The sequence below is a fragment of the Mustelus asterias genome, chromosome 4 (assembly GCF_964213995.1).
Source record: "Mustelus asterias chromosome 4, sMusAst1.hap1.1, whole genome shotgun sequence".
In the NCBI taxonomy this organism is placed as follows: Eukaryota; Metazoa; Chordata; class Chondrichthyes; order Carcharhiniformes; family Triakidae; genus Mustelus; species Mustelus asterias.
This window is the reverse complement of record NC_135804.1, coordinates 111,872,490-111,893,743: the sequence shown is the minus strand read 5'-3', so window position 1 is coordinate 111,893,743 and position 21,254 is coordinate 111,872,490. Positions and strand designations below refer to the sequence as shown.

Below are 21,254 nucleotides of genomic sequence, written 5' to 3'. Positions count from 1 at the left end.
AAGCTTTGCCCTAGTTGGTGGAAATCTCTCATGTTGTTGGAGATTCACTCATTCGAACAAGTGGAGAGCATTCCATTGCAATCCTGACTTTTGCCTTATAGATGGTGAACAGGTAACTCACTACAGAATTCCCACCCTCTTGCAGCCACAGTATTTATATGACTGGTCCAGTTCAGTTTCTGATCAATGGTAACCCCCAGGCAATTGATAATGGGGAGCCCATTGATCATAATCAGTTCAATGTCTAGGGGAAGTGGTTAGAATTCTCTCTTGTTGGATATGGTCATTGCCCGGCAGTTGCAAAGCATATGTTACTGGCCACATACCAGCCCAAGCCTGAATATGTTCTGGGTCTTGCTGCATGTAAGCTGCAAGAAGGGTTAAAAGCTTTTTATTCTTGAAGGGGAAATTTAATGGGACAAATTTAAGTTATGAAGACTTGGGCTACATTCATGTGGACAGGCTAGTTCAATCAGCTAGGCTTAGAAAAATTGGGTCATGCATCTAATATTTTGAAACATAGAACTAAGTTCAATGTTGGGGATTTTTTCATAATGCAGAGCAGTTATCAATATTTGGAATAAGTTAGAGGCTCGTATGGCAATTGAAGATTCACTGGAACAGTTTAAAAATGAGTGGCCGAGATTCTTCCCATGGCTAATATAAATTAATACAAAGATAGGTGGAATGTTAGTTATGTAATTTATGGACACTGTTTGGAGTCATTTTCATTGCCATTATGTAGCGTCTGATTTTACTTCCTCTTTAGTAGATTAGAAAAAGGAGAGCACAAGTAAAGCAATAGAGGTAATAAATTAAAACATTAAAGGAGATGAAGAAAAAGAGAGATTGAAACAACAGAGTAAGGGTGCTATTATACTGCTAGAGACTTGTAATTTTAATATTTTGTTTACATATGATTGGAAACAATTGAAAAGGAATGATGCATGCACAAATACTTTCCTTTGCAGGTGTTTTCTTAAAGAGTTTTGTGAAACTTTCAAGACCACTATGCCATGGTAGAGTCCGACAGACAAGTAATAATCATGTGTGCTTTCCTTTAAATTACACAGTAAGAAGTCTCACAACACCAGATTAAAGTCCAACAGGCTTATTTGGTAGCACGAGCTTTCAGAGTGCTGTCCCTTCATCAGGTGATGAAGGGGCCACTCACCTGGTGAAGGGGCAGCGCTCCGAAAGCTCGTGCTACCAACTAAACCTGTTGGACTTTAACCTGGTGTTGTGAGACTTCTTACTGTGTCTACCCCAATCCAACGCCAGCATCTCCACATCTTTAGATTACATGGAAACCAATATTGCCCTGTTTCGCTGGTTCAGATGCAAGTTAAACATCCCACTGTACTACATAAAGGGTATAGAGCTGTAGTTTCCTCCCACCAATTTTCCCTGCATCAATCGACATTAACAAAAGAAGATTATTTTTTTAATTTGCCCTAGCCAGCTATGTGTACAAGAGGGTAGTGATCATAGTATTGGACTCATGGTAATTCTGTTAGGATTTGTGGCTGGCAGCAGATTAAAAAATCATGAATGTACTGGATTGTCATAAAAACCCAACCTGTCATCACGAACCAGACTGGCCCATGTGTGACTCCAGTCCCACTTTACATGGTTGGCTTTAATGCCCCTGAGGACAGGCAATGAATGCAAAATTTCCAGTGACATCCAAAACGTGGGAACAATGTTGTGAGTTTGCCTACATTGCAAGTCACCGTACTTTTCCCTCCCAAACCCCAATGGGGAAAAGAAAATAAGGCAGATAAAAGCAGCAAAGATTCATACCACTGGCGAGTTAACCACCTGTTGCGACTGACAGCGTGACTGGAGTTTCGAAATGTCATACTAGATGTTCTAAAAGAGTCTCTGTCTTCAATTGCAAACTAAAAGCTCGTTAACCTCAATCGCGACTGACAATATCATGGAAGTGCTCAAAAGCTGAGTTGCACCAAGTGTTTCCATGAAGAATGCGATCTTTTCATGTGTCAATATTGATTATGCGGCCGGTGGTAGTTCCGACAAGCTGCACCAGGTAAGACAAGGTGAATGGATGGTATATCTGATACCCACCTGGTGACACAAGATAGTGCTGTTCACCAGCCGCCCGTAATAGTCCAACCTCACCCCGGAATTACTTCGGCTCCTCATCCTCGGAGCTGCGAGCGGCTCGCTCCGAGTTGCTGTTTGGGCAGTGCGGACAGGGGGGCAACCTCACCTCAGCCACCGGCCCAGAGGCGGGGCCCAGCTCCCAGCGTCTCCGCCCCTAGCAACCAGCCTGCCAGCGGCCCACGTCACCTCGAACCGCCACCGGCGCTCCGGCCTGCCTGCAATGCCGCGCTCGGGAAACAGCCAGCATCTCGCGAATGGCAGCCCCGCCCCCAAACGCGCTGACCCCGCCTCCGTGAATGCCAGTCAAACCCGGCTTCCACACTGACCCCGCCCCCAAGCGCGCAAACCCCGCCTCCGTGAATGCCAGTCAAACCCGGGCACCCACACTGACCCCGTCCCGCGAATGCCAGTCAAACACTGCCCCCACACTGACCCCGCCCCCACACTGACTCCACCCCCATACGCACAGACCCCGCCCCCGTGAATGCCAGTCAAACCCGGGCCCCCACACTGACCCCGCCCCCAAATGCGCAAACCCCGCCCCGAGAATGCCAGTCAAACGCTACCTCCACACTGACCCCGCCCCCACACTGACCCCACCCCTACACTGACCCCACCCCCACACTGACCCCACCCCTACACTGACCCCACCCCCATACGCATAGACCCCGCCCCCGTGAATGCCAGTCAAACCCTGCCGCCAGTCAAACCCTGCCTCCACTGACCACGCCCCCACACTGACCCCGCCCCCAAATGCGCAAACCCCGCCCCGTGAATGCCAGTCAAACCCCACCCCCACATTGAACCCGCCCCTATAGAGGCCCCTCGAACACTACTCCCCACCAAACTGTCCCCTTAAAGCCCCCTCAAACGCCGCCACCACACTCACACCCCCCGCCCCAGTAAATGCTAGTCAAATCCCGTCCTCGCACAGCCCACCCAGATTAAAACCCCGTTAAAACCCCGTCGCGCCACACGAGACCCGTCCCCACAGAGAACAATCAAGCCCCTCCCCCGACACAGATGCCGCTCAAACCCCGCCCACATGCACGCCACGCCCCCAGAAACTCCGCGCGTAAGCCCCGCCCTCACAAACCCCGCCCCCTCACAAACCCCGCCCCATAACCGCTTCACCGGCGCCAACCGCCAGGGGGTGCTCCTGCCTACCGCACATGCGCACAATTTATGGACGTGGTTAATGGGCCTGTGTACATGGTGCGGTGGGTAGCCGGACGTTTTATTTGGTATTTTGCCAGATGATTTGTGTGTCTTTGTCAAAAAGTTGGACTTACCGTCAAAGGGCCTTCCTTCATGTTTCCCTCCGCCGGTTTTCTGGTGGGCGGAGTGAATGGGCTGGATTTTCGGGCCTATTCTCCCTTATTTTGACTGTTAGTCCCTTAAGGGATGTCTTTTGTCGGAGTTCGAGGGCAGCCTGTGGGATTCTGAGCCTGGGGGTCTCCACTGACCTGAGAAATCATCTCCCCCTGGCCCTTATGGTGACCAACACTAACACCTCTGATTGAAGTGTCCCTTATTTCATTAGAAATGGTCACCCTGTGGCTGCCCCCACCTCCGCACTGGCTTATGGTGCAAGGACATTGGGTCAGCAATCCAATGTCATCCTGCCAGTCCCCCAAAGAACAGAAGGTGAATAAAAAACAGAAAGTGCTGGAAAAACGCAGCAGGTCTGGCAGCATCTGTAAGGAGAGAAAGCAGAGTTCATGTTTAGAGTGCTTTGGCTCTTTGTCAGAACTGAAAGGAGGGAGAATGTGAGCTGTGAGAGATTGCAACAAAAAGTAACAACGTTAATAAATCTCTGGAGAGAGGAGCTGTACTTCAATGAAGGCATTCAAGCTTTTTAAAAAGCCATTTGACTGCCATTTTTCATTGCCCAGTCCATTTTTTGCTCGCAGCATGAGAGAAATAAACATTGGGAATTATTTACGACAGGTATCAGGAAACGACACAAGGGCTGATGAAAAAACTTCCAAATAGGACCATAGCTGCATGTCATAATTAAGGAGAGAGAGAGAGAGAATTGGTGCCTGGAACTGACTTCTGGTTCACAGCCCAACCCCTCTCCTGCCCTTGATGCTCGATTGGACACGGAGCATCCCCGCCCCACGAGACTATGTTGCAAGTATTCCCACCAGCCAGCCTGTGTTTTATTTGACATGTGGAAATGGTGGAGACCATTTCCCATTCCAACTCCCTTACCCTGTCAGAAACAATCAAATTCAGCCCAATATTCTGCCCTGTTTCTTAGTTTGTTTGGCTGTAAACAATATGTCCCAAAATCTAATGGATGGATTTCAACGAAACTTGGTACACAAATAGGATATGGCCCAAAGAGGTACTGGTTAGTTTTTGATGAAGATGTGGATCTGCTTTCAAATCCTGGAATTTTTTAAAGGATTTGTTAGCTTTGGAAGACTGGGTATAATAATGCTTCTCCATCAGTTAAGGGAAAAACATGTTTATTTACAGGTAAAGGCTATACAGAGGCTTGCAACCTTGTGCCTGCAGCCAACTCCTGAGATGGTTCTGAGAGGATTCCCAAGACATACCCTATTGGCCTTTCAGATCTGTCATCCATCTGATGGGACAACACCACACCAAAACCATATGGAGAGGCATCACAGGTTCACACCCATTTTCTAAATGGATCGAAATATACTAACAATGGGGTCCCACACTGGGAGGAGCTAATTGCCCAGGAGTCACCTGCCCACATTCTTAAAGGGGCAGTCCACACCCCAAACCCCAACATACATCACAATTATTTAAATCATTCATTCAGTTAAATCGAGCATAATGAGAAGAAGTGGTGTGATCAATACCCAATTCTCACACATATCCTGAAATGGCTTGAAATTGTGGGCTGTTATCTGTAATGATCTCTCTAGGCACATTCATGGGACATGAGTGTCGCTGGCTGGCCAGCACTTATTGCCCATCCCTTGTTGCTCTTGAAAAGGTGGTGACGAGCTGCCTTCTTGAAACACTGATACAAATGAGTGGCTTGCTAGGCCATTTCAGGGGGCAGTTGAGAGTCAACCACATTACTGTGGCTCTGGAGTCTGATGTAGGCAGACCAGGGAAGGACAGCAGATTTCCTTCCCTAAAGGACATTAGTGAACCAGATGTGTTTTTCTGATCATCGACAATAGTTTCATGGTTATCAGTAGACTCTTAGTTCCAGATATGTTTTATTGAATTCAGATTCCACCATCTGCTGTGGTGAGATATGAACCAGGGTCCCCAGAACATTACAAAAACAGAAAATGCTGGAAAATCTCAGCAGGTCTGACAGCATCTGTGGGGAGAGAATAGAGCCAATGTTTCAAGTCTGGATGACCCTTCATCAGAGCTCTGATGAAGGGTCATCCAGATCTTTCATTTGGGTTCACATAGATCTTCACCAGGCCTTTTATCTTGCCTAACTCATCACTGAAAATACTTCCCCATTCTTCATCAGTTCAAGCAGGCCTCCTTCCCAGACTTGGAAAATCTTGGTCCAATTTAACTTTATTTCCTGAAGCCAATTGTGACCCAGAAGCCTTTTACCTTCACCTGTACTGTTGTTTCTGAGAGCTGAGCAGACTACTGCCCATAGATTACATGTACTGTTCTTGTGCCTATTATTTTTATATTTGTTACTTATTTGTAAGTTGTTAACTCTGCTACGTTACTCTTTAAATTCAATGGCAAGGCTCCTCTCAAGTACTGAAACACATGTTGACCTATCACAGTGGCAGATGCCCCGGTGTCAACTTTCATCTTAAGAGCTTTTCCATTTACCAAGAGCATTACAGTAATGGGGGCTATCTTGCCTACTTTCGCATTAAACAGGGAATGAACATCTAAATTGCTGGTGCTAGCTTCTTCCGCATTATATACTTGTGATGCTCTACATCATTGGCTGCTGGATAGACTTGCTTTTGCACTGATGCATTAAATGGCCTTTCCTGTGACAGAAGAAAACATTCAGCCTCTTTATGCCTGCAGGATTCAGGGGAGTGATGCCTCCAACAACAATAACCTGCTTCAATCTTTACCATTTAATTTCCTCTTCTCAATCTTCTTGGTTTATTTGTGGCAGAATTCACTCCCACTTTACTACTAAATCTTCATTGTTGGTGCCAATACTGACTGCAGGTTCCTGCCCTAACTGATGAATGTCGCCATTTTGCGTGCTTTGTAACTCTTGTGCACCCATTTCAGCATTCTCTATTGCCAGCACTATCTCCAATGCTCACTTAAAATTTATATCTGTCTCTGCTAGTAACTTACATTGAATAGCCTCATTATTCATCCCACAGACCAATCTGTCCCATAGCACATCATTCAAAGTTGCAGTGGTCCTGGATTTGTTTCAACTCGGTGATATACGTCACAATAGTTTGCCCTGGGTTCTCCCTCTTGAATTAAACTAAACTCTCTGCAATATGACCAATAGTTTCGGATGAAAATGTGACTTTACCAATTCAATGATCTCACTGGATGACTTGGAGTTGGGTATGCTTGGGGCTGTGAAACTGCAAATCAAATTGTAAACTCACACACACTCAGGAGAATTACCTTTCTCTTCCCCTTCTCCTCTATTTTGTTGGCCTGAAAGTATTGGCCAAAATGCTCTGTGTACGGTGTCCAGTCCTCCATGGAGGCATCAACAGAATCTATCCATTCAAATAGGAGCATTTTGTAATTACTGTTCTTTGTCTCAACTTCAATGTAAACTGTATGCTCACAGTTTGAGGCTTTTACCCTCATTGCTAAAGTAATCATTCTTGTTCACCAGTTAAGGGAAAAACAACATGTTTATTTACAGGTAAAGGCTATACCAAGGCTTACAGCCTCGTGGCTGCAGCCAGCTGCCAAGATGGCTCTGGAACAGAAACCCCTGCTTACCGGTGTAAACCCCCAACCTGGTTCCTGTTTGGTTTCCCAGGTCATGTGACCCTTAAAGGGACGGCCACCTCACAGGGCACATTGACTTTTTTATAGAATGTTGTGGATTGCCTCAACTGCTATTGTCCAATTTGCCACAAAATGTGAGCAAAGTCTTCAGAGCAGGTTGTGTGGATTGGTCTTGTGCCATTGTGAAATGGAAGCTTTCAATAAAAAAAAATTCTTTTTTCAGCTTCATAGTTACAAAGTTACAAAGCAGGAAAAAGCTTCAGCAAAGAGTTGTGTAATTTTAATAATGTTAACACAGTGTGACGGAGGTATGCACTCTACTGAGCACCCTCTTTGCCACTCTGTCTCTTAACTTGTGCCAGGTTGGTTCAATTGTCAGTATTCTCAACTTTTCAGGGGTGAGAATATTTTCTTACATAACAACAATTACTATAACAAAAAGATGGATTCCTGGTGAATAGTGAAACTCAAAGCACTGAGGTCTCTTCATACAGTGAGTAAGGAAATGTGGGAATAGAGAATTATTTTTCACAACAGCCAACTCTGGCAGGTCTGAATGGCTGTCTAGTGAAATAGAACTGCAATGAATCAAGGTGGCTCACCACCAGCTTCTCAAGGGCAACTACTGAAGCATAACAAATGTTGACCTTGCTAGTGATGCTCACATCCCATGAAAGAATTTTTTAAAAACAACAAATCAGTCAGATCCTTGGCCACAGAGGTGTCCCAGCCTAACAAACTGAAGATAGAGATAAAAGACATAAAAGAAAACTTGCATTAAAAAAAGGCTCAAATATTTTTAATGGGCTTTTTAATAAATGTCACTTCTAATGTTTCTCTGATGCTTCCAGTTACCATGCATTTTACTTTATGTTACACATTTTTATATACAGAGCAAGTAGTTTGGGTGCAGGTATACATATCATTCTGCAGAACATGCAGATGTACTTCTGGAGTCTTCAACATAGAAGGGCTGCTCATTTGAAATGATAAACGATTTGTTTGGTTTTGAGATACTAAAATAAATACCAACAATTGCTGTCCTTAATCTGATCGTTATAATCTTCCATTCTTTGTAAGGAATACCTGAAAAGGGACCAAGGATTCTTTTTATGTTCGGATGACCCTTATTAAGTTCAATATTTTAAGCACAATAGCACTGTAAATATGTAATTTATTTCAACAAAACAACATTTTTTATACCCATTGTTTACAAGTACTTCCAATTCAAGTATTACAAAGATCAGAGGCGAAGTAAAGATCCTCTTGTATTTCCCCATCAAGCACTCCTAAAACAGGTATGGCATACATTAAATACAGAGTAAAACTCTTGATGTTTTTTGGTGATATGCCTTTCCACCAACTTCAGAACAAAAATGTACTGTATCGTAATATCAAACCCTTAAGAGCACCCCATCATAACATTATTTCTCGAAATCCATCATCAGCCATATTTCTTGACCACCAGCTCACTTCCAATTAGTGCATATCACTGGACAGTGCCCTTTTCAGATCTCACCTACAGTTCTGTGTTTTAGATACCATGAAATAAAAAGCACATGAAAGTCATGATGGTGTCACAGAGAGGAGCTGATGCAGAGCATCAGTGGATTAAATTACAAAGAAAGAATGGACAAACTGGAGCTCTTTAGAGTTGAAAGAAGCCTACTTCAAAATAACTCTAGAAGTATACAAGATATTAAATGTTGTTTCTCTTCCTGCACCTCGTGGTGCACAAGGCAAACTTTTATTTGTTTCTTTTAACCTGGAATAGGTTGCTAGCCTGTCACCAGAGGTTTATAGCTTGAGGGGTGCCACTCCACACCAAGCATGGCTGACCAGGGATCTTTCCCACTCTTACTGACTGCCATTGGCATGCAGGAAATATTTTGCAGATTCCCACTTAAGCTGTTGACCACATGAACACACCTTCCTTGGCCATCAAGATCTAGGGTGGGATCCGAACCCAGAGCTTCACACTAAGAGGTAGGGATGCTACTCACTGTGCCCAAGACCTCCTGATTTTTAATAAATAGTGTAGGTGAGGTTAATTGGAAACACTATTTCAAGATAAGCCAGGATAAGAGTAAAAATAGTGAAGGGAAATTTTAGGATAGTTGTCAGGAAATATTCCTTAATACAAAAAATGCTCTTTGAATCGTTTTCAATGTACAAAAATGATTGCAAATGCCTTAGATATTCAAGAGATAGTTAGATGGAGGGATAGGAAAAGTGAGTTTATTTTATTCTGGATTGAAAAGCCAGGCTGATTGACCTCCTGATTGTGGAGTTTTGTTCTAAAAACCAGCTCACACCAGGAACCAGGAGAAGAATGACAGATACATTTCAAGTTGAGTTCTTACAACCAACGGAGACAGGTAACTCCCATTCCATTAATTTGGGCTGGCTTAGAACACTCAACCTAACGTAAAAGGGAAGGATTCAAACCAACTGCACTGACCAGAGCCATGTTCAGGATACCCACAGACAACTTGGATATCAAGTAGTCTAAAAGATTGGATTCCAATTTTGCATAGTTATGCTTTTCTTTCAATTTTCATTCATTTTATAATAAAATAATAAATGCTTAATATTAATATTGTATCCATAAGCAGACTGGTCACGTCACAACAACAACAGCAATACACTGATTGTCTCTCATAGGGAGATCAAAACAGAAGAGACGTACAACGTCATATAGAAATAATTAAAAATGGAAGAGGTATGGGAGGAGTGAACAATGCTTTTACTTACAGAACAAAAGCATGAAAAGGAAAAGGAGAGTAAGTAAGATTCCTAAATATAGGTTTCATCCTGGATCAGCACCTCATTCAGTTTGTTTAATGCGGTTTGTCTTGATGGATGACATACTCGGATGACTTTTCAGGATACAAATTTTGAATGTGTGCAATGCCCATCTCTGTGAAAAACAGAATAATGCAATTTGCTTTACAATGTCAAATAATCATATCTGTTCAATCAATGCAAATCTTTAGTAAAGTCTTAGCGTATTCCAAAATCATATCTTGCTGATCAAAGAGACCGTCAAAGTTTTTTTTGTTTCAATTCCTAAGATATCCTTACTCCTTATTTCCATTAGCAATGCACATTCCCAACTGAAATTTCACACAACATACTTGGAAACTCTTAGTACTCTTAAGTCAGAGATTATGTACACGAAAGAGGCTAAGGCTCTTTATGTCTTTGCAATAGCTTAGATCCAGTTAATGCTATTAAACTATATTGTATTTTTGTCACACTGAGAAAATAAATTAATTTAAAAAGTCATCAAAGGAATTGCAGTACACTTGACCAAATAGAAATATATTGATTTGTCTCATTAAATTAAAGACAAATTAAATATATTTCTATTTGGTCAAGTGCATATTTAAAACACAACATTGTGCCAAGAATTCAGACAACAGTTAAGGACAGGATTAGTTTTAGCTACTTTAATGAAATGTCCTGCCAACGTGAAGTTCAAATATGAACACTGACCAAACAGTTGAGGTACCACATAACTGGTGCTGTGCCCTAGGATATCAATACCTTATGAACAGGAAAGAAAATGAGAAAACCGGGAAATGAATAAAAACAATTAAAGGTGAGGAAACACCCAATCTCCATTGGTACTTCTGTCCCATGGTTTCAACCAAGACTCAATATGTGATGAATCGTTGATACAAACAGCACTGTCATACCACTTGTTTTATTGGGAATGGCCACAGGAAAAAGAAGTCAATGGTGCTATTTCTATAATTTATTAAGGAGATCAATCCAAAACTTCAATGTAAAAGTTCCTAGTTGTTTTTTATGTTAATACTAAGAGTACTGAATGTAATTTGGAAATCTGTATTTAGCTGATTAGATATCGATAACAAAATCCCTTTTTACTAAAGCTGGAGACTGTCCCATGGAAGTTATTTGGGAGTCAGTACTCCAGATAATACATTAGGCTAGACATAAGGGTTAATTTTCCCCTGAGCTTCTCTTACTCAGTCACCAAAATTCAGCCCTGTGAGTTTTTTGCATCTGGGACCTGGTTTGGAACCTAACCCAAATTAAATGGCTGAAAATATGTTCCCTCTAAAGTATGCAACAATCTTCCAGTTACAATTCAAGACATAGTAGCCATAAACATACAACACAAAACTCTTGTATGTGACACTATTGTGCCATTTACACTCAGAGAGGTAAAAGGTTTAAAATACAAAGATTGAGACTGAAGATTCCACATACTAAGAGAGTGATCAAATTCGATCATCAAACATTTTCTCCGTGTGTAACATTTCCACTCCAGGTACCAAGTTCTAACCAAAAGGTTAGGTTATGACCTGCTTTGTGGTAGGGAGGGTTGTTATTCAAAAGATCATAAAATTACAGAATAATTACAGCACTGAAGGAGGCCAGATAGCCCATCATGTCCATACTTTCTTCACTTGGTACCACTCCCCCGCCTTTTCCCCATTGCCTAGTAAATTTTTCATTTCCAAATCATTATCCAATGCCTATTTGAAAGCTTCAATTGACCTTGCTTCCACTGCACTCTCAGATGTTCCAGATTTTAACCACTCACTGTGTGTAAACATTATTCCTCATGTTGCCATTGCTTCTTTTGCCGATTACCTTAAATCTGTGCCCTCTCATTCGCAATCCTTTCATCAATGAGAACAGTTTCTCCCTATCTACTCTGCCAGACCCCTCATGATTTTGAATACCTCTATCAGAAATAGCACCGTTGACTTCCTTTTTCTCAATCTTCTCTGCTCCAATCTATTCACATAACTGAAGTTCCTCATCCCTGGAACCATTCTTTTAAATCTTTTCTGCATTGTCTTCACATCCTTCCTAAAGTGTGGATGTGCTCCAGTTGAGGCCAAACCAGTGGTTTATATAGGTTTAACATAACTTCCTTGCTTTAGTAATCTATGCCCTTATTGAAAAAGCATAGGATGCCAAATCTTCTATTAACCACTCCCTCAACCTGTCCTGCCACCTTCAATGATTTATGTACATATACACCCAGGACCCTCTGCTCTTGCACCCTCTTTAGAAGTATACCCTTTATTTAATTTTGTCTTTTGTGTTCTTCCCACCAAAATGAATCATTTCACACTTCTCTGTATTAAATTACGTCTACCACTTGTTTGCCCATTCTGCCAACCTGCCTATATCCTTTTGAATTTCTAATCTACACTATCTTCCTCATGATTCACAATACTCACAAGTTTTCTGTCAACCACAAACTTTAAATTTGTGCCGTGTACAGGAAGATTTTGGTCATTAACATATATCAGAAAGAAGAGGAGTCTTAAACTGATCCCTGAGAAACTCCAATGTAAACCTTCCTCCAGTCTAAAAAACAACCATTCACCACTATTCTTTGTTTCCTGTCAGTCAAACAATTTTGTATCCATGTTGCTCTTGTCCCTTTTATTTTATTAACTCTAACTTTCATTGAGGTTGAACTGATTGGTCTGTAGTTGCTGCACTTATCGTTACCATTTTTGAACAGGAGTATAACATTTGTAATTCTCCAGTCCTCTGACTCAAGTCTAAGGAAGTTTGGAAAATGATGGCCAGTGCCTCTGCAATTCTCTCTGCTTGTCTTATTTGCCTTTCCAATTCCCCTCTGAACCTTCTATATTTGGCCTGGTTCTCAGTTGTAGTATCCATCTTACATACTTGAATTGATAACCAGATTAGATCCAGGTCAGGAGCCACATAGTTCACTGCTCAGCAGACCAGTTCACCAGATTCATCCTGGCATCCAGGTTAGTGCCAAGTGAATTCCTTCCGTGTCATGGATCAAGAAAGGTGGGTGTCAGATATTCTTGACCTCCATCAATGGCCACTCTAGCCCACCTGCCTATTGTAAAATGTCAGCAGTGGCAGGAAGAAACTCTCCTAATTGGCCATTTAGGTGGCTTAATTGACTTCAGAGTGGGAGATTGTTCTCCACTTTCTCTGCCACTGGTAAAATGCATGGCAGTGGAAAAATGATGGGCACCCCACCCCCTACTTTTTTCTCACCATTTCCTCCTTCCAGCCCATCACTTGGATCAAAAATCAAACCTTGACTGTGCATGTGGAGTAGGATGTTTGATGTTATTATGCTGCATTTGGTGCCTGAGCTGATATACCACATGTAGGGTGTGAACTGGATTGGAGATATTGGCAATTACACAGGATTATGCACAGGCAGTTATTTGTCCCCAACATAACTATCTTACACTGGCAGTACCTGCAGAATTTTGTGCTACACTCATAGTTGTGTTGACAGTAGGCTTGAATGGGTTTACTGCCACTGACCATCCTCCAGAAAGGGGTGTTCCGATAAACACGTCTAAGAGGAGATATCTGAAAGGCTTCCTTCTGGATGGGCTTTGAATCCAACTAGAATTTTGAAAAATGCAAAATAATTGCTAAATAGAAAAATAAAAATATACTCACAAATAAACATTAAGTTCATAATCAATACCTGCATATGAATTAATTCAGCTGAGTTACAATACTTTAAAAGGCACAAGAACTTTAAAAAAAGACCAGGAGATGAACAAAAGGGTGACTGTAAGCATTTCAAGGTTTCTCATTTGAGCAACCTAGCAGCTGTGCTGAAGTCACTGGAGAGGAACCACTTTGGAATAGTAATATTAAAACAACATTGAAATAAGGGACTATGGGCTGACAACGGATGACAGAATCCCTACAGTGCAGAAGGAGGCCATTCGGCCCATTTGAGTTTACACCACCACAATCACACTCAGTCCTATCCCTGTAAACCCACGTATCTACCCTGCAAAACCCCCTGATACAAAGGGACAATTTAGCATGGACAATCCACCTAGCCCGCACATTTTTGGAGTGTGGGAGGAAGCCAGAGTACCCAGAGGAAACCCACGCAGACACGGGGAGAACGTGCAAACTCCACACAGACAGTCAGCCGGGGCCAGAATTGAACCTGGGTCCCTGATGCTCTGATGCAACAGTGGTAACCACTGTGCCACCGTGTCATCCACATTGTTAAGGTTATTGTCTGAAGAATTAACAAACTTGCTATTTCCCAACTTGCAGTTTACAATGTTTTTTCATAGCAAATTGGGAGTTTGCATTGTCAGGGTGTCCTATATATAGATAATTGGTTCAATGATCTTCACTGCAGGGTGAGGACAGGTAAAGTCCAGGGTGCTAGGGTGAATCTACATACATTTGAGTGCAATGAACACATCAACTGAGGCTCTGAGCAATCAACTTATCTCTGACATCTCCAGCTCTCTCTTCCCTGCTACAGCCTTGCCTTTGCTCTGTATAGGCATCTGTGGCTTGTGAGGTTGTGCAACAAGCAGCACATGACCACACTGAACTACATTCTTTGGCTGTCATAAATCTGGCTCCCAGGCTTCTCCAGGTACCTAAACACGGGATATTAGGAAGGTGGACTTGCTGGAGAAGTTCAGCCATGATGTTATCGATAAGCAATAAGGTCCTGTTCCTATTTTGAATGTTCTTATGTTCTTATCCTCTTCACATTAATGTTACATGGAGTAACTGGATGGCAGAAAAGTAGAGTGCGGAAAACATTAGGAAGGACCAAATAGTTCAGTTATTTACATACACTGAATGCTAAAGATCTTTTGAGTAATTCTTCACAAAGACTTTGCACCTCAATATTAACTCCTACACAATGGGCAGGAGAGGATTATGCAGAGGTTCAAAACTTTACAACAGGATAAGTGTCCTCAACCCATTGCACACATCCCTACCACTACTACACAGCAGTGGTTACCCCTTGATTATCCCATTTGAAGGAGTAACCCAGAAGGTAGATAAGGGCAGTGCAGTTGATGTTGTCTACATGGACTTTAGCAAGGCCTTTGACAAGGTACCGCATGGTTGGTTGTTGCATAAGATTAAATCTCACAGGATACAGGGTGAGGTAGCTAAATGGATACAAAATTGGCTTGATGACAGAATAAGAAGTCTCACAACACCAGGTTAAAGTCCAACAGGTTTATTTGGTAGCAAATACCATAAGCTTTCGGAGCGCTGCTCCTTCGTCAGATGGAGTGGAAATGTGATTGATGACATTGATGACAGAAGCCAGAGAGTGGTTGTAGAGGGTTGTTTTTGAAACTGGAGGCCTGTGACCAGCGATGTGTCATAGGGATCAGTGCTGGGTCCATTGTTATTTGTCATTTATATTAATGATTTGGATGAGAATATAGGAGGCATGGTTAGTAAGTTTGCAGATGACACCAAGATTGGTGGCATCGTGGACTGTGAGAAGGTTATCTCGGATTGCAATGAGATCTTGGTCAATTGAGCCAGTGGGCTGACGAATGGCAGATGGAGTTTAATTTAGATAATTGCGAGGTGATGCATTTTGGTAGATCGAACCAGGGCAGGACTTACTCAGTTAATGGTAGGGCATTGGGTAGAGTTACAGAACAAAGAGATCTGAGGGTACAGGTTCATAGCTCCTTGAAGGTGGAGTCACAGGTGGACAGAGTGGTGAAGAAGGCATTCAGCATGCTTGGTTTCATTGGTCAGAACATTGAAGACAGGAGTTGGGACGTCTTGTTGAAGTTGTACAAGACATTGGTAAGGCCACACTTGGAGTATTGTGTACAGTTCTGGTCACCCTGTTATAGAAAGGATATTATTAAACTAGAAAGAGTGTAGAAAAGATTTACTAGGATGCTACTGGGATTTGACGGTTTGAGTTGTAAGGAGAGGCTGGATAGACTGGGACTCTTTTCTCTGGAGCGTAGGAGGATGAGGGATGATCTTATAGAGGTCTATAAAATAATGAGGGGCACAGATCAGCCAGATAATCAATATCTTTTCCCAAAGGTTGGGGAGTCTAAAACTAGAGGGCATAGGTTTAAGGTGAGAGGTGAGAGTTACAAAAGGGTCCAGAGGGACAATTTTTTCACACAGATGCAAGTGTGTCTGGAACAATCTGCCAGAGGGGGTAGTAGAGGCGGATACAATTTTGTCTTTTAAAAAGCGTTTAGATAGTTACATGAGCAAGATGGGTATGGAGGGCTATGAGAGTATGTGGGCAATTGGGCTGAGCTTGGGGGGGTTTAAAAAAAGGGCGGCAGGGACACGTTGGGCCGAAGAACCCGTTTCCATGCTGCAAACCTCTACGATTCTATGCCTCAGTAGTTTTGTAGCTTAAAACTGTTTGACTTGGGGGAGAGGTTCATATTTATCTTCAAATACTAACATATTCAAATCAAGCTTCCATTATGCAGTTGGGAGCCTGAATTGTATTTAACAGTTGCCACGCCAGTTTGCCAGAGCTCAAAAAACCTGGTAGCAAAAGGGAATTGCTAGCTCAAGCAGTTTTCAAAAAATTATTTCATGACGTGTGGACATTAGGCCTGAATTTTGCCCTTGAAATGAGTACCATTTAGGCCATTTCAGCGGTAGGTAAGAGTCAGCCATTGCTGTCCACATGGAGTCATAGATTAGACTGGGTAAGGATGGCAGATTTCCTACCTTTCAGCACACTAATGAACCAGAATTTTTTTGAACGATGATAATTGTCATTCCTGACACAAGCTTTATATTCCAGATTTATTATTAAATTTAAATTCCATCAGCTGCCCTGGTAGAATTTGAACACATGCCTCTGGATTATCACTACGCTTCTGTCTCCCCTGTTAAATGGCCTTTTAACACATTTGTAGGCCAAGAGGAGAAGAAGTGTCCCGATCCTGCTCCTTAGGAAAACTTCGGCCTCCCCTCTGCCAATGTCAGCCTCTCTCTCTCTCCTTACCACGATCACCATCTTTCCCCACCACACTCTGTGGTGAACCATCGTTGGTTCCCACTAGATAGTACTGAGCCAGGGTCTGGCCAGTACTACAAGTATGTATATATGTTGCTGTTGGGGTTAGGGATGGGTTGTTCTACTTGTTGCTGTTGGGGTTAGGGTTGGGCTGTTACACCTTGTATTATAGTTATTGTGGTACATCCCAGTCGGGCCCCGCCTCCTGGGAGAGGTATAAAGGTCTCTGCTCTGTCTGGGACCCCTCAGTCTGGGATCGTGTATATAATTAGTAGCTTCGTTGTTACAGCAAATAAAAGCCTTTATTTCCTGAGCATCTCAAGCCTCGTGTGTGATAACGCACATCACACTCAAAACCAATCGCTGGTCCCTCCTCCTCCAGATTACTGGGGACCATTCCCATATCTACCTGGCTGTGTCCTCCTGGCACTGGTTTGCCTGCCCAGCAGCCGACCAGCATACCAGTTTGGCCAGCTGCTATGTGGGAAATGGAAAAAATAAATCTTAAAAAGGTCCTGCCATTAGATTGTGTTAAACACGTTAAATTTGTTGAACACTTTAAGCAGCTTTATTTTCTCTCCACTTCCTATAAATACTGGGGTCTTTGTGTACAAATCAAACCCAGTCAGACTAATTAAGGAATGTGTAACACTCACAGAGTTAGTGATCCAAAGGAATTTAAAGCACTAACCTGGAAGAATTCATGTCGATGATTTTGCATGAAAATTTTAAATGCTTTTATAAAGAACTCATTACCAATCTTACTACATGGAGACAGAGTAAATTTCCCCCTGTAGGTCTATGGAACCCTGAGCCAATGTTCAGAGTTCAGAATTCTTTGACCAATCTTTCACACTAAAGGCCTGGACAAGAGCAAAGTTTAGCATGTTTTGGGTAAAAGCTTTCCTGAAAGTAGTTATCCTGAGTCCTGCACAGGGTAATGGGTCTGTAGGCAGACAAAAAGTAATGAATATGCTGGATGGAATGATGTTTCTCTCAGAGACCAACTATGGCCAATGTATTAAAATGTCTGACCATTCAGGTTGACAACTAATAGCTTGGTGTTAAAAAATAGGATACCGAGAGATTGTTCCTTTAAGTTGAATCATATGAGTGAGCTGGCAGGCACTTCTGTTCTTTATCTTTGTCACAGTACATAAATCAATCTTGTACAATTGTTCCAAATGGCTTTCTTTGTCCTATATGTTTAATTTACCATGGATTAAAATAGTTTACATTTTGAATAACTGCATCACATTTGTGTTAGTCAAGTGCACCTTCAATTAAAGAATACACAGGCGGAAACCATGAAAATCTGATGCAGATCATAAGTGAAGTTCATTACTACACCTTGTGGTCCTACTATTGCACTGGTTGATGTAGAAGAGTCAGGGCCTGGTTTTAACTCTGTGTAAGTGAATGGCTTTTGAATGAGTTAATATTAGGTCCTTGGGAGAATCATCTTTCATAAAAAATAGACCACTTAAAGGAGTACTGAGCTCAATGAGATGTCTCCAGTAGTTCTGAATTTATAACAAGAATACATCTTAGAACAGAAATGAGCAAGGAATAGGCAAGCCTCTCTATCAATGTTCATCTATGTGGCATAGAACCCCAAAGGAATAACCAACATTCCTTTAAAAGCAATAGTTGATGAGTGAATTAGTTAGTCAACTAACTTACTCAATGTGCCATTTTTAGAGCATTGGTTGTATTAAACTCTTATCTTTACTATTTTGGGTAATTGGGATAGATTTTCCAGAGGGATCTCTTAATTCTTAGGTGTCACTGAAGCAGTATTCTGTTTTTCAGGAATTTCTCTAGGGTTTAAAAGTTATACAGAATGTTCAGGACAAGCTGCATGAAAATTCTACCCATTATTTTAACTGCTGGATGCACCTGGTTGGCATGTGAGCAGTTAATGATTTCAAAATAAATACTTCCACCTCTTAAAATTGGTGTTGTTTTGAAATATGAAGAAGATTTGTATCGGACCTGTTCAAATATTTAACATTATCAACAAGACAACACATTACTAATGAATATGAATTTAGATTCAACTTCAGTATGTCTGCCCTGTGCTTTCTTCAATGATTTTACATGTTCCTTCCCAAAATAAAGAAACCTATGTAAGCAGAAATCATAGAATCATAGAATTCCTACAGTGCAGAAGAGGCCATTTGGCCCAAAGAGTCTGCACCGACTCTCCAACAGAGCATTTCACCCAGGCCCTAATCCCGCCCTATCCTCATAAACCCAAACATTTCCCATGACTAATTCATCCAATCTACACATCTTGGGACACTAAGGGGTAATTTAGCATGCCAATCCACCTAACCTGCGCATCTTTGCAATGAGGAAGGAAAGCGGAACACCCGGAGGAAACCCATGTAGACACGGGGAGACACCCAAAGCTGGAATTGAACCCGGGTCCCTAACGCTGTCAGGCAACAGTGCTAACCACTGTGCCACCCAAGAAGGAATTTTGTCAAAACATCTATCATATGTAATCACCTTTTGTAATTTTGCAAGTGCCCAGATCAGATTAACAATCTCACTCACCTGAGAACATAAGGCCAATAAAGTAACACATACAATCATTAGTCCTGTTCTCCAACCTGTAGCTTCCATCTTTCAAACCTGTCAGGCAAATGTTGTGAAGTTTGCAGGTTGCGGGATCTAGTCTGGCTCTATAAGTAGAGTTCTCAAGGACAGCGACTGTTCAGTACCTCTCAGTATCTGCACAGATTGGCTCTTGCATCAGATTATTTGCCAAGTATTTGGCAACTTTAAAGATTATCTTTTAGCAATGAACCACATATGAGTCATTCCTCAAACAAGAGGGAACAAAAAAATGCAAGACTGGACTCTGGTGAAAACGTTGTCAGTTTTATTAATTAACTGGGAATGGCAGATACATTCACAAATCGAACTGAGAAGGCGCCGGGGTGTGGCAACGAGGGGATTTTCACCATACCTTCATTGCAGTGTTAATGTAAGCCCACTTGTGACACTAATTAATAAACTTTAAACTTTAAAAAATCAAATACTTCAGAACTGGGAGTATACAATATTTTCCCCCTCATGTCCTTTGGGATAAATGCAGGAAAAAAAGTAAGTTCCTCCCAAAATGGTAGCAAATCTACTGCACCCCTCCCCGCACCAAAATGTGTTGTTTGCTGACACCTATTGAGGGAATGTAGCCTTGAGTAAATGCTGCTTGTCTATTCAAAACTATTCCATTATGGAGGGGTGCAAAACCAGCCTCCAACCTGCCTTAACCTTTCACATGCACACACATTTTCCTGTCAGTGTATGGTATTGTCGTAATATGTCTTTAAGGAAGTGCAGCATGACATCATGAGAAGGAAGTGTGTCATGGGATTAAGTTTTATTTTCACTTCTGATTTAAAACAAAAGTACACACAGCTCTGCAGCTCTGATGTCAACAAGCTTTCTGTCCATGTATATGTGTTTGCATGTACCTAGAATTAATAAATGAACCCACAACATGTTTACCCAATCCCTTATGAGTGATTGGTGCTTTTATGTCATTATACCACACCTATGCATAGGTCCGTTGACCTTGGGCAAAATTTTCCAGCTTTGGGGAGAGCGCGGCCAGAGAATCCCGCCCACACATAATGCTGAGCTTGGCAGCAATATTCAATACAGGTAAGACATGGTGAACAGTTTTGGATCATGCTATTAGGCATGAGATGACCCTTGATATTTTGGTTGTACTGCAGAAAGGTCACAACATCTGAAAGTGTCGGAAGACACTATGCTCAAGTGATGAGCTGGTTAAACAGACAGATCCAATTCAGTGAGTGGGGAACGGCATCAAGAGGACCAGCACCAGGCTAGCTCAGTGGGGAAAAGCCAAGTCATCAACATAGGGACTAGATCAATGGCAAGAGAGAGGGTCAGACAAAAAAAATAAACAAAAATGTCATAAGAATCTGGCCAGAAGGGGTTGGGATTATAACAGGCAGAGCTTCAGAAAAGCATGAGAAAGTGGCTACAGTGACACTCATTCAAGGAGAAGGAAGGTCAGTGGGATACTGTCAGGATGTCTAAAAGTTTGAATTGGAATGCAAATGATCTTCTATCAAATCCAAAGAGTGTGATTCTCCCAGCACTGCTCTAGTGGGGCAACGGACCAGGAGACATTAGCCCATTTAGCGGGCTCCCCGCTGGGCGCCACAGCCTCCGTGCATCTCCGCTGAAGGTTTTTTGGAATAATCAGTTCCGCGCCAGAAATCGGTGCGGAGCTGATTTAAATATTTCAATTTCAATTTCATTCGCAGGCCCAGGTCTCTGAAGTCAGTGGGCCCAGAATTGAAGTCTCTGGGCTCGCTAGGCCCTCCCGCCCCTTCAGGAGTGTTTCACTCCAGCAGGGTTAACA

At 42.3% G+C, this 21,254-nt stretch overlaps 2 protein-coding genes across 9 annotated transcripts in view; both read right to left on the bottom strand.

Annotated features, from left to right (window-relative positions):
- phka1a (phosphorylase kinase, alpha 1a (muscle)) overlaps positions 1-2,477 on the bottom strand; it is a 94,290-nt gene extending 91,813 nt beyond the window's left edge. For 7 of the 8 annotated variants that reach the window (XM_078211659.1, XM_078211660.1, XM_078211661.1 and 4 more), the window contains exon 1: positions 2,089-2,477. In XM_078211659.1, coding sequence (XP_078067785.1) covers positions 2,089-2,166 — 78 coding nt within the window. In that variant the 5' untranslated portion in view covers positions 2,167-2,477. Of the gene's footprint in view, positions 1-1,803; positions 1,919-2,088 lie in introns of those variants that run through there. The other variant, XM_078211663.1, reaches the window with a different exon arrangement.
- A 5,353-nt stretch (positions 2,478-7,830) lies between these two features.
- On the bottom strand, positions 7,831-19,561 carry leap2 (liver-expressed antimicrobial peptide 2). The gene is made up of 3 exons (XM_078211646.1): positions 19,409-19,561; positions 13,292-13,443; positions 7,831-9,967 (listed from the first exon to the last, which is right to left on the bottom strand). Exons 1-3 carry the CDS (start codon positions 19,475-19,477, stop codon positions 9,931-9,933), a joined length of 258 nt encoding a protein of 85 aa, XP_078067772.1. The 5' UTR covers positions 19,478-19,561; the 3' UTR covers positions 7,831-9,930.
- Positions 19,562-21,254: the final 1,693 nt, after the last annotated feature.

What these genes read in the sequence shown, in the direction of transcription:
- leap2 (XM_078211646.1), bottom strand. Translation starts at nt 19,477, where the DNA reads ATGGAAGCTACAGGTTGGAGAACAGGACTAATGATTGTATGTGTTACT. An exon ending in TATTGGCCTTATGTTCTCAG is followed by an intron (nt 13,444 to 19,408) that starts GTGAGTGAGATT and finishes TCAAAATTCTAG; the next exon opens with TTGGATTCAAAGCCCATCCA. An exon ending in TGTAGCACAAAATTCTGCAG is followed by an intron (nt 9,968 to 13,291) that starts GTACTGCCAGTG and finishes TGTTTTTCACAG; the next exon opens with AGATGGGCATTGCACACATT.